At 34.6% G+C, this 13,729-nt stretch overlaps 1 protein-coding gene across 4 annotated transcripts in view; it reads left to right on the forward strand.

The window, feature by feature from the left end:
• Positions 1-13,729, forward strand: part of LOC101897251 (myosin heavy chain 95F) — a 60,486-nt gene that overhangs the window by 33,400 nt on the left and 13,357 nt on the right. For all 4 annotated transcript variants that reach the window (XM_059118770.1, XM_011297152.3, XM_011297156.3 and 1 more), the window contains one exon: positions 5,085-5,273. In XM_059118770.1, the coding sequence (XP_058974753.1) occupies positions 5,085-5,273 (189 nt within the window). The remainder of the gene's footprint in view (positions 1-5,084; positions 5,274-13,729) is intronic.

The following is a 13,729-nucleotide window of genomic DNA, read 5'->3' on the forward strand; positions in this document are numbered from 1 at the left end:
AAATAGTTCGAAAAGTAAATAAGCGAGTTGATCGAAACCCGCGTCGCAGTGGCCGAAAAATGGTTCGTGAGCTGAACATATCGCAATAGTCCATTCCCCAATTTTTGAAAAATGAGCTCGGGGTAAAGCCATTAAAATTTCAAAAAGTGCAAGAACTTACACCGCAACAGAAAGAAAATAGACTCAAAAGAGCCAAAGAATTGCTTCGCTTGGCCGAAAGTGGTGAAATGCCGAATTTGGTTTTCTCCGATGAGAAAACATTCGTTGTCCAGCAGTTTGTAAACAAACAAAGAGGTCAGCTGAAAATGTGCACCTTCGCTTGGCCACCAAAACTCAAGCGCAAGCCATGGTGATTGTGTGGGCCGCCATAACAGCCGATGGTCGCTCTCCGCTCGTATTAATCGATCGTGGCATCAGAATAAATGCCGAATATTATCACGAAAATATTTTGGAGGGTGTATTAAAGCCTTGGGCACGCAAACACTTTGGCCGCCTTGGACATTCCAACAGGATTCAGCACCCTCGCACTCAGCACGAACCACCCAAGAATGGTTACAAAATGAGGTTCCTCGCTTCTTTTCCAGCGCACAATGGCCACGAAAATCTCCGGATATCAATCCGTTGGACTATTGTGTCTGGAGTATTTTGGAAAGCAAGGCTGGCACTAAAAAATACCAAAGTGTCGGTCGCCCCAAGCAAGCGCTTCGCCGGGAATGGACATTTTTGCTTTCATTCAATTAAAATTAAAAAAAAGGAAAAAATTAAAATAAATAAATTAAAGTAAAATTTTGACTTTGTTGCAGTTTTTAATCTCACCCTATATACATATATATATATATATATATATATATATATATATATATATATATATATATATATATATATATATATATATATATATATATATATATATATATATATATATATATATATATATATATATATATATATATATATATGTATATATATATATATATATATATATATATTTTTTTTTTTTTTTTTTTTTTTTTTTTTTTGGAAAATTTCGACATTTTTGGGGAGGCAGCAGAAGAAGTGGATCGATGATATTACGATGTACCAAGTTTGGATCAAATCGGATACTCATTTCGAGAGTCATCTTTGGCACCAGCCAGACTGATTTGGTCCAACGATTCCTGGGGTCTAAAACCGTTATTTTGATAGGGTACGTTTTGGCCGTACCTACATATCAAATTATATCTATACCCCTCCAGTCATATGGCTGAGGGCATAATGACATTTTACTCTATGGTCTAAAATATCTGTATACTCCTACACAAGGTTCATATTTAAGTTAAATAACAAGTTGTGATCTTTCAAACGAATACTATACAATATATTTCATTTCAAAGTTCTTTATTAACATAAGGTTAATTTTAGAGAGAATTATTAATTGAGGTTCAAATGCACTCATACTTTGACTTTATTATCGACACAATTTAAAATTCTCTTTAACGAATTTTTATTGCCCAAGAACCTTTAAGGCTTGACTTAAATAACACATGCTTTACGACTTTTTTTTAATATTATAACCAAATAATAGGTTACCATTTCAAACACTTTCTTTCTAAGAGATAATAAATTTTATTTCCAAAATTTAAGCCCATAATTTCCCTTTAATTTCTTCGGGCTATTTGGAAGACCAAACCTAAATAAATTATTCTTATCGTTAAAATGTGTTTGCTACGTGTTATTGAAGAGAAATGGCCTTCGCAAAAAAAAATTGAAAACTTTAATTAATGGAAACAAACAGTTGTTGGTCTAATGTTTAAACAAAAGAGCAATACAAAGCGTCAAAACATTATTATTGTTCTTAATTTTTGTTTTTGTTTTTTTCTTTTCATTTACTGCCCTGTTATCATGTGAAACGGTTTAGGTTAATGGGTTTCCAGTGTACTACCAACGACGGCAAAGAACTATGATTCACTCGCCGCGGCACATAACTCTGCTCCACGTAGACCTGTGACGTTCCAAAAAAAAAGAGTTGAATAAAAACTCTTTTTGTGAAGAGCAAAGCGGTTTTTTATTTATAGTAGCAAATGCTTTTTTTGATCGTGGCCATTCTCATTTTCTGGAAATCTATAGGAAATAGTTATAATGATTTTTTGAGAGAATTTTTATAGGCTATCATCTTTCCGTCTAGCTAGCAACGACCATAAAAATCTCCATAAACTCGCCCTATGAAATGCATTTCTATTGAAGTTTATTTGTTGTTATGAAAAGAGAGAACACAAACGTATGTAAAATAGCTCAGGAGTAAAACAAATATGATGACGAAAGCAAAAGGCTAATCTCAGTATGAAAAAAACGTCAACAAGCACAGTGGTTTGGAGACACTCAAAAGTGAAAAATAATTTTGATTTCCATAAATGATATATAATTTTTTATAGGGTAACAAGAAAAATATATATTTTTTAAACCACCACTCTGAAAACTTGAATGAAATTTAAAATTAAGAATTCCATGGAATTAAGAATTCAATGGAATTGCATGGAAGCTATCTGTATATTGAATATATATTTTAGGATAAGTTAATCTACCCAGAATCGACTCAAAATATCAAATATACAGGAAATTGAACCGAAAATTTCAAATACAGAAAATCAAGAGGTGCTATTACAGGGTGAGATAAAAACCTGCAACTAAGCGAAACGCCATATATATTTTTTTTAAATTTTATTGAATGAAAGCAAAAAATTTCGGAAATAGCATCAAATTTTAGAATAGGTTTAGGTTTGTTCGAATTGGTCACTGTTGGCACGAATTATGGCCTTCAAACGGCCAATGAAACCGTCACACACTGCCCGAATATTGCTCAGCGGTATTTTGGCTCATTCCCGGCAAAGCGCTTGTTTGAGGGGATCGACACTTTGGTATTTTGTAGTGCCAACTTTGTTTTGCAAAATACTCCAGACACAATAGTCCAACGGATTGGTATTAAGAGATTTTGGTGGTCATTGTGCGCTGGAAATGAAGCGAGAAACCTCATTTGAAACCATTCTTGGGTGGCGCGTGCTCAGTGCGATGGTGCTGAGTCCTGTTGGAATGTCCAAAGTCTGCGGCCAAAATGTTTGCGTGCCCAAGGCTTTAATACACCCTCCAGAATGTTTTCGTGATAACATTCGGAATTTGTTCTGATGCCACGGTCGATTAATACGAGCCGAGAGCGACCATCGGCTGTTATGACGGCCCACGGTAGCCAACATAAGGTACAAATTTTCAGCTGAACTCTTTATAGGGTCTATCATGAATATTTCGAGAAGTTACAAACGGAATGACAAAGCTATTTACCCTCCATAGAATGGTGGAGGGTATAAAAATTTACGACTTTTTAATAGCAATTTATAACATCAGGCAATACTAAATGCCAAATTTAAAAATTTTAGTGTATTATTCAGTACTAATTGTGCTAAATGTTATGTTTATTACGATAAAAGTATGTCCTTTAGCCACACTAAGTACATGCTACTATTATTATAGTATTTAATACTTTTAATTATTTGGTACATTTTTTAACCAAACACACTGCAGTTTTTCGTACCCACACACCCTTGTTAAATTTAGACTGATTTTTTACAAGACAATCTTAACATCGATTTTCAGAATTCTCAGAAAGTGAGCTTAAATAAAAACGTTTGAAAAACATGCAAGGAATAGGTTTTAATTTTTCGAGTTCGCTTTGGAATCAAAAAATACAAAAACCGAACATTTATACTTTTTAAATATCATAAATAACACTTTATCTGATACTTCGTTCAAATAATGACCTACATACGAAAATATTAGAACAGATTCTACCTCTTATTTATAGAATTTTCAAAAACACAATTAATGGTGCGAAATTTGAAATTATTCCTCCAAAACTATGACATATAATTCCAAAAGGAGAGCTTCTAGTACTTTTGAGAAATGGTTTAAGCAAGTCACTACTATTTTTACCTTTGTTACAATAGTAGTGACTTACATGAGAAAATTGAAGTTTCCTTGAAGTATAGAATTCAATCCTTTTAAACTTTTACATTTTGAGTAAACGAAAAAATGTAGCCAACAATTTGCCACGTCTCTTTGAAACCACTGTCTATTTTTATTTGCTCTTATTTCTTTATCTCATACTCCCAAACAAAACAAATGTAACCATCATATCATTCACTTCTCTCTCTATATATTTCTCCAACCTAACTACCTGAGCAGACAACTGCTCTCAACCAGTTTTTGATATCAACAAACTGTGGATCTCCAATCGAATTGAGTGTGTGTGTTTGGAAACGAAAATCCCCCATTAAAACTCAGAACAAAACCCGTCAAAACACTAGAAAAATAACTCTCTTCCCAATGAGACGGAGTGAGTGGTGGGTAGAGTAGGTAGGTAGGTTGTTATAACACGAGAGTCGGGCGGCTCATTTAGTCTAAATTGAAACGTTCGCCGGTTAACAATTTTTTTTGTTTAAGGAAATATTTTGTTGTAGTGTTTATTTTTTTGTTTTACTTTTTTCATTTAACAAAACTTTACCGGTAAGAGAGCGACACGAAATGAAAATAAAACGGATAGAAGTGAATGACATATGAAAAATCTACGTAAATGAAATGACGTGAGAAGAAGTTAGGAAACAGGAGAGAGGGAGAGAAAAGAATAAGATTGATCGAACAGTGCTGTTGATTGTGTTGTAGCTGGGTTTTAACTTCTTGTTTCATCAGCTGTGTCACCTGTCATAGACTTGACATTACTTTTCATTTACTGACATACAGACAGACATACATACGTACAACCTTAGATACTTAGGTACACTTACGATACACACCACATTCAATGTTGTTGAATTCATTTCTCTGATAAGATTACAATTTGTGGCATTTTTTTTTTTGCTGCTGCTGCTACTCAGTTGTTGTTTGTTCGTTGTATTCTTTTTTCTTCCTCTGTACCACCACAGAGTATCTTTGATCATTTTTTGGTATTCTTCTTTGTTTTTCAGCGGAATTTTAGAAAACTAAATATAACATTTTTAACATCTTTTGTAATGCCTAGTAACTATATTGTTAACATTCTCGGTGTTTTCTTGTTTCAGTTCGCAAAATGGACACACAACTTGTGTGGGCCCGTGATCCCGTCGAGGGTTATATCCAGTGCCGAATATCAGAAATTGGTGCTAAGGATTTTGAAGTGACACCTCTGGATCGTAAATACCCCAAACGATCATGTCACATGGACGATATATTCTCATCTTGTGATGGACCACAGGATCACGATGACAATTGTAAGTATTTGTGTTTTTGGTCTACAGCAGTGTATTTAATTATATTTTCCAAGTGTTTCATTAAATCTTCCTGCCACGGAAACAACTTTAAAAAAGAGTGACTCATCTAATATTATAAAGAAATTAAGTGATTATTTTAAATACCCAAAATTTAATCGTGATAAAAGTAAATACAGTTTACGCTGCCTTATTCGAATTTGATGGATGAAAACACATAGAAATATGAATATTGTCATAAAAAGTCACCGATGTTGATTGAAAAATTCTATTCATGTTTATTGTGGCAAAATATATCATGTTGTTCACGTAGATAGGGATTTGGGTTTGGTTGGAATTCAAACCGATACAAGCAGCTTTCATTTCGAGTTCAACCGGATAACTCCTTAAATAAAAAAAAAACTTTAGTGTGTGAAAAAGTACGAAAAATGTATATTGTACTATACCCAACTTCACACAACAACACTTGATGTTATGTCTTTGCGCATTTGTTAATAACGTAGAGAAGGAAATATACCCATTATCATTTTTGGGTCAGAATCACTCTTTGATTCAATATATGCATGAAGTATCAAAGTACAGAATCTACAGAAATTTCCTCAATTCATTTTTTTTTGACCCATGGACGAATCTTATCGACAGTTGGTTTATTTTTATACATAATTTTACGTTTTTTTAATTTTTACGTTTTTTTATTTTTATTGAATGAAAGCAAAACTGTCGCAAATAGCACCAAATTTTAGAATAAGTTTAGATTTGTTCGAATTGGTTACCTTTGGCACGAATTATGGCCTTCAAACGGACAATGAAACCGACACACGCTGTCCGAATTTTGCTCTGCGGTATTTTGACCCATTCCCGGCGAAGCGATTGCTTGAGGTGATCAACACTTTGGTATTTTTTAGTGCCAACCTTGCTTTCCAAAATACTCCAGACACAATAGTCCAACGGATTGGTATCCGGAGATTTTGGTGGTCATTGCTGAGTGCGATGGTGCTGAGTCCTGTTGGAATGTCCAAGGTCTGCGGCCAAAATATTTGCGTGCCCAAGGCATTAATACACCCTCCAGAATGTTTTCGTGATAGCATTCGGAATTTATTCTGATGCCACGGTCGATTAATACGAGCCGAAAGCGACCATCGGCTATTATGACGGCCCACACTATCACCATGACCGGCGCTTGAGTTCTGGTGGCCAACCGAATGTGCACATTTTCAGCTCTTTGGCATGTAAACACGATTATTTTGTTTGTTTACAAACTGCTGGACAACGAATGTTTTCTCATCGGATAAAAACTAAATTTGGCAGTTCACCACTTTCGGCCAATCTTAGCAACTCTTTAGCTCTTTTGAGTCTATTTTCTTTCTGTTGCTATATAAGTTCTAGCACTTTTTGGAATTTCAAAATAATTTCATATAATGAGCTGGCAATGGAAGTCTGCAGTCTGAAGTTAGTTGCAGGTTTTTCATCTCACCCTGTAAGTGCGTCCATGTCCCAATGTGTCAATTGAAGCGTATATACAATAGCGATAACATAGCCCAACAAAAAATAATCTACATGCTTTAAATCGTACAATATAGGTGGCCAATTGACCGGTATCAAAGTAAAATTAAATGTTTACCAAATTCACCTCGTATTAAGTCCATTGCTACGCGTTCTGTGGCACCGTCTTGATGAAACCACATGTCACGCAAATCTAGCTTTTCCATTTTGGACCAGAATAAAGTTGAATATCGTCTCACGATAGAGCTCACCATTCACAGTTACTTTACGATTCGCAGCACCTTTGAATAAATATGGTCCAATAATGCCACCAGCCAATCGGATGTAACAAACTTTGACTTTTTCTGGAGTTATTAGCAGCTTTGCAATGCTTCGTCCAGATCTTCATTCCAAAAACGATAACTCTGCTTGTTTACGCACCCATTTAGCCCAAAGTGAGCTTCGCCGCTGAACACAGGAAGTGCTCAATGAACTTTCTGAGATAAGGCCAGACGATCAAAAGACCTTCTAATGAGAGACCAAAAGTTATTCTCGTTGGAGACTCTTCTCATATCAGTCCAAAAAGTGTTTTTATTGAAGATCAGGAAGATTTCTCAAAAATGTCAGAAGGTCTTCGCAAAGAAGACCAGACTTGTTTTCACCTAGAAGACCAGAAGATTTTTTCATAGAAAACTCAGGTGGCCACAGGGTCTTCTCAAAAAAGACGGTAGCTATTCTCACAGAAGATTACAACATTTTCCCATAGAAGACGAGAAGGTCTTATATTTTCCTGCAAGAGCGTAAATCTTCTCATAGAAGGGCGGAAGTCCTTTACATAGAAGAGCGAAATTCCGTATCATAGAAGACACCTTTGTAATTTTTCTCAATCAAAAATTGTGAAGATGTACAAATAATTTTACCAGATAGCTAAAAATAAATCCAATGCCCCGTGTTTCCTACTCATTTCCGTTTATTCCTTTTTTTTGGCTAAGTTTAAATATTGTGACCGTATTTGGTTTATTCTCAACAATATCTGCATAATGCAAACAACTTTAAAATTGTTTATTATGGATTTGATTTGACGTACCATCATATTTTCCTTCCCACTCTACAAACTATGTCAGTTTATACAGATAGTCAGAAAGTTTGACCGATATGCTGCAATGAATTGTAACAATAGCCATAGAGCGCAGAAAAATAAAACTTTGTTAGATATGGGGCCATGCTCGACCGACCGACCGACCAACTGACTGACAGTCGGGCAAGTTAAACAACAGTGTGGTGGCCGGATAATCATGTTTGACTTTAGGAGTTTTTCTCCCCTACCCATTTCCTTTAATCACTTTTCTATTGTCATCCATTTTTTTTGTGATCACCATTACCACCGGCATCATCATCATCATTTTCATCCTCGGAAGAGTTGTGGTATTACTGCAATAATGCAATTGTGTTGTGAAGTTGTGTGTTGTTTGGGTAGCTTTTTTCAGTTTTAATATGACTCCATATTTCATTTCAATAATGTGTTTCTCTATTTTGCATTATTTGTGTGTGGAGTAGCAGAATTGCCAGCTTTCTTTCAGTCATCCATCCATCCACCCATTTAGTCATTCATTGGTTATTCATGTTTTCTGTTGTGGAAAATTATGATAATTTCGTGTTATTATGCACGATTTATTCGTTTAGATTTGAACTTTTTTCTAATTTTAGTCTTTTTTTATTGGCAAATTTATTATGTCTTCTTCTTTAGGCATTTGTGGTATGGTATATGGTTATAGCTTGGAGATGTCATGCAAATTTTTGCAACAATTTTTTAATGAGCGTTGAAATGAAATCGTATTAAAGTCGGTGGGATTAGATATTAGTGTGTATGAAATTGCTAATTGGAAATCGGAGTTTTAAAACACTACTTTAATGGAGAACTGTTTTTACAAATATCAAGATTTTGAATGTTAGAAAATATTATTATATTTTTCAAATCGGATAGCAGTTGTTTAGATAATAACCGTAGAATTCAGAAATTAAACAATTAAACAAGAAATTAGATTCAATTTGATTGAATTTGAATTTAAATCAATTAAAATAATGGTCTTATTTACGAAATTTTTATTGAAGATCTCAAATTCTAACTAAAACCGCACGAGAGTATGCTGAACAATTTTCAAGTTTTTATGGGAAATTTTCAAAGACGTGTTCCAATCAGTCACCGAAAAATTCGCTCGAATATATATATCCACTCACTTTCACTCTTAAAGCAACTTTTGTTCTATTTGAGCGATTCTGCCCTCACTCTAATTTTTCAAACAGGAGTGACTACACAAAACAAACGAGCAATCCTGCTCGCGAGCAAGTTTCGCTCCCGAGTGATAATAAGAAAATCTGCGCACTGGTCAAAATATTATCCGAAATCTCTTAATATCATTCATTATCGGTCGATACTTCTGAAACATATAGGGTGAGTTAAAAAAACCATAATTTTTTTTTTTTTTTTAATTTTATTGAATGAAAGCAAACAATGTCGAAAATAGCATCAAATTTTATAATACGTTTACATTTGTTCGAATTGGTCACCTTTGGCACGAATTATGGCCTTCAAACGGCCAATGAAACCGTCACACGCTGCTCGAATGTTGCTCTGCGGCATTTTGGCCCATTCTCGGCAAATCACTTGCTTGAGGTGATCAACACTTTGTACTTTTTAGTGCCAACCTTGCTTTCTAAAATACTCCAGACACATTAGTCCAACGGATTGATATCCGGAGATTTTGGTGGCTATTGTGCACTCAAAAATGAAACGAGGAACCTCCTTTTCTAACCATTCTTGGGAGGCGCGTGATGAGTGCGATGGTGCTGAGTCCTGTTGCCATGTTCAAGGTCTGCAGCCAAAATGATTGCGTGTCCAAGGCTTTAATACACCCTCCAGAATATTTTCGTGATAATATTCGGCATTTATTCTGATGACACGGTCGATTAATGCGAGTGGAGAACGACCACGCCATTACCATGACCGGCGCTTGAGTTCTGGTTGCCTACCGACATTGCACATTTTCAGCTGACGAATGTTTTCTCTTCGGAGAAAACCAAATTCGGCAGTTAACCACTTTGGGATAAGCGAATCAGCTCTTTTGAATCTATATTCTTTCTGTTGCGGTGTAAGTTCTTGCACTTTTTGAAATTTCAATGTCTTTAGCCCGAGCTCATTTTTCAATATTTGCCAAATGGAATTTTGCGATATGTTCAGCTCACGAGCCATTTTTCGGGCACCGCGACGCGGGTTTCCTTCTTTTCGAACCATTTCTGCTGATGTTGCTGTTTCGTTACCAGTATCACGGTAGCGAGCAATGGTACGAAACACAAAAGATTTATTCACATTTAAATGCTGGAGTGCTCTAACGATAGCCACTTGTGGTTTTCTAGCCAAGTATAAAGAATTCCCTCACGAATAACTTTTTTTCTAGAAAATTCTCACCAAAATCTGTGGTATTCTAGCCAAATATAAAGAAATCACGCTTGAATTCCATCAAGAATAACTTTTTTTTTCTGGAAAATTCTAACCAAAATGCTTTGTACGCTTGTAAACAATATAATGAGCTGTCACTGGTATAATTTTACCAGCTGTCGGACGATTGGCTTAGATATGCAGTTGATTGCAGTTTTTTCATCTTACCCTGTATATATCGCAGATTACTAAAAGAAAGCAATTTTAAGCTGACAATTTTCACAAAAATCAAAACAAATTTGTCAACAAGGGACATATTTTCCAAAAGTTTGGGCAACATAAGTGTTTCTCAAGCATTGTTGAAAAATGTTCTGACAAAATATTTGTATAATATTATTCCTGGTATGTTGGGTTCAGCTTTAAGCTAAAATCAAGAAATATCATATGAAATCTCCACCGCTAAACGGTAAAGTTGAATATATGCACATACTAAGAAAATTTTTTTTTTAAATCGTTCATTCAATTTATAAGCAGTTCAAACTGTGATGTGCTTTAGCCCGTCATTCCGCCATAATTCGTGTATATGTCGCACTCTACATACATATGTAGGTATATACGTTCATTTCGATAATAAAAAGAAATTTAAAGCAAATTTGTTATAAAAACAAGTAAGCAAAGGCTACAGTCGAGCGGGGCCGACCGTTGAATACCCTACAACACTATAATAAACGATACAGTTTATATAGGCAAGATACTCGAAAGAATTCCACAAGATATTGTGACAAATTATAAAAGAAAACCATCAGGTTCCGTTCTCTAATTTTCGAATAATAGCAACTTAAACTAATTTGCTCATTTCCAATTTATTGGTAGATGTTGCACTTAAATGGTCTTCCTAGATCTGGAACCAATATTTCCCAAAGACCTATAATCTCTCTCTCTCTTATTATTGGTTTTTGACTGAAACGCATCTATATGAGATACAGCCATTTGACTATATTCTTCAACGAAATCAGCGTTAACGAAATAGTCAGATGTGCGTCTTTCCTGTATTTGTGAATTCTCCAAAAAGTCACTGGAATGGACATTTTCGTATTTTGTCTACAAAAGTTGGCAAACTATTTCACACATTGAATATTTTTGGATGGCCATCCAAAACTGCTTGGCTCTTGCAATGTCCGGTAACCCCCATTCAAATGTGCGTGAGGGTCGGGCGATAATTACGACCTGCTGACAATTTTGCAGTTTTTTGGTCCATTTCAACCCCTAAATATATGGCGATCATCTCCAAAAAGAGTAGGCTTCTATTCTGACCCTCATCTGATCCCCATGCAAAATTTCGTTAGGATCGGGCCATAAATGCGATCTGTATATGATATCCTGATATCCTAACTACTTAGTTTTGTTAGCTGTAGAAATATTACCAAATGTTTAATTCAAAATGAAAATATGCCAAAAATATGACAAAATTGAAAAAATATGAGAAAATTTTACAAAATCAATATTTTCATCTTTAGAGAGATATTTTTATGCGATTTTTTTAGACGTTTTTACTTTCCTGCCAAGAGGCCATTCTGAATTAATGAGAACTGTGGAAATCAGTTCAGCCGTTCTCGACATATAAGAGATTTTTCAAGCATATCTTCTTTGATAAACGTATATATCGCACATATTTTGCTATATATCCGTTTTGTTGGATGTTAATATCAATGCAAAGATCAGAAGTAACCTTGTCATGGCTTTGTGATTTCGCCGGGATTTAAAATATTCGCGGTTTAATGAAAATTTTTGAAATTTTTCAACACAAAATATATGGTCTATTTTACCCGCTAAATATTATCCGATGACCACCCAAATTGGTAGGCTTCTTCCCCGACCTAAACTCTAGCTACATGCGAAATTCCGCGTCGATTGGTCTATAATTGCGACCTGTATAGCTACTGCAAAATCCGACATTTTTTCAGTATTTGGTCCATTTCAACCCCTAAACATTTAGCGATCATCTCCAAAAGAAATAGGGTTCTATTCTGACTCCAGACCCACCTCAAATAAATTCTGGCCCAATCAAACTTATAATACCCCCAACACATAGTGTTGTAGGGTATAATAAATTGGGTTAAATGTCTAAACGATGTGACTATATTGTTGCCTAGCTAGCAGACTGGCTGGTAGACTGTCGTTCTGACATAGTAAAATTGTTTTCTAAAAAAAACCAAACAGAAAAAAAATAAAATTGGTATTATGTAGATCACGTTTTGGTTTATATCCATTTTTGACGATTTCTTCCAGTCATTTCGTTTGTTGACTTGACTATCAGCAGTAGCAGCGGTGGAGACTGATTGACTGACTGACTGTTGGCTGAATGCGGTAAATGCGACGATTTTGGGGACAAAACTAGACAAAAACAAAAATAAAGTCAATGAATTCTTAATGAACAATTTGTGTATGGATTTCTTCAACGTCATCGGTGCTGGCTGGTTCTTCCTTCCTTCCATGTTCTGTTATTGTAGCTGTTGTTGACTTGGTTTTAGAAATGTCACGTTTTTGTTTTCTGCTTCAATCTCTCCAGCATGCATTTGTAATGTCGATATAGAAGATGACGGCAACATCTTGAGTAGAAAGAAGTGGCAAAGATATTCATTGTTAAGGTTTTTAGTTTTGTATGTACTCTCGGCAATCCATGGGCCTTCCTATATACATATGTATGTATGAACGTATATATTGTAAAATGTACATGGAAATATCTTTTGTTTGCTTGCAAATTAAAATAAAACATAAAACTACTCCACTTTTACTATTGTTTTGCTTCCAATAGAAATTGAATGAAATGTAGAGTAGAGTAGAAAGAAACAATAGAAATAACGAAATGAAATGCCAAAGTGAATTGCTAGCTATGCATAATCAGCACATTTTTATTGTTGATGGTTATGGTTTATTTTTGGCATTAATTTTAAAATGACAATATTTTATGAAGACCAGTTAGCGTTTGAAAAAATAAGTATATTAATTAGAATAATAGCAGTTGGGCAAAAAATCATTTAAATTAATTTTCATTTCGAATTTTTGCATAGACGAAATAGGTTAAGTGTTCCTAACGTCACCATGTCTAAGTATATTTAAATTCAAATAAAAAAGAATTTTTATATTACTAAATTTAATAATAATCTTATATTAACTTCGAAGATGTTGTTTGTGTAAAATACCATTGAGAAAATGACGCAAATAATATGGTATTGGGAGTTCGCAATAGAGACCATCCTCTTTGGCAGATAATTGACTGCAAATATCCACTTTCGGAAAGACCTGATGTTATGTATTTTAAAAAATTAAAAAGGCATTTTTCAAGGGGATTTTTTACATTTTGCAAGTAGCTTCCAAATAGTGGAGTTTTAAAAAGTTTACATTTTGTCAAAGGGACTTCTTCAGAACGAGTATGCATATTCTTAAGAAAAACCATTGTGGAGACATCGAATTGAAAGGTCTTGTACTTATATTAGAATTAAAAATATTCATCTTCCTTATTTTTAAATGTTTAAGAACT

This window comes from Musca domestica, unplaced genomic scaffold, assembly GCF_030504385.1.
Source record: "Musca domestica strain aabys unplaced genomic scaffold, Musca_domestica.polishedcontigs.V.1.1 130, whole genome shotgun sequence".
NCBI lineage: Eukaryota > Metazoa > Arthropoda > Insecta > Diptera > Muscidae > Musca > Musca domestica.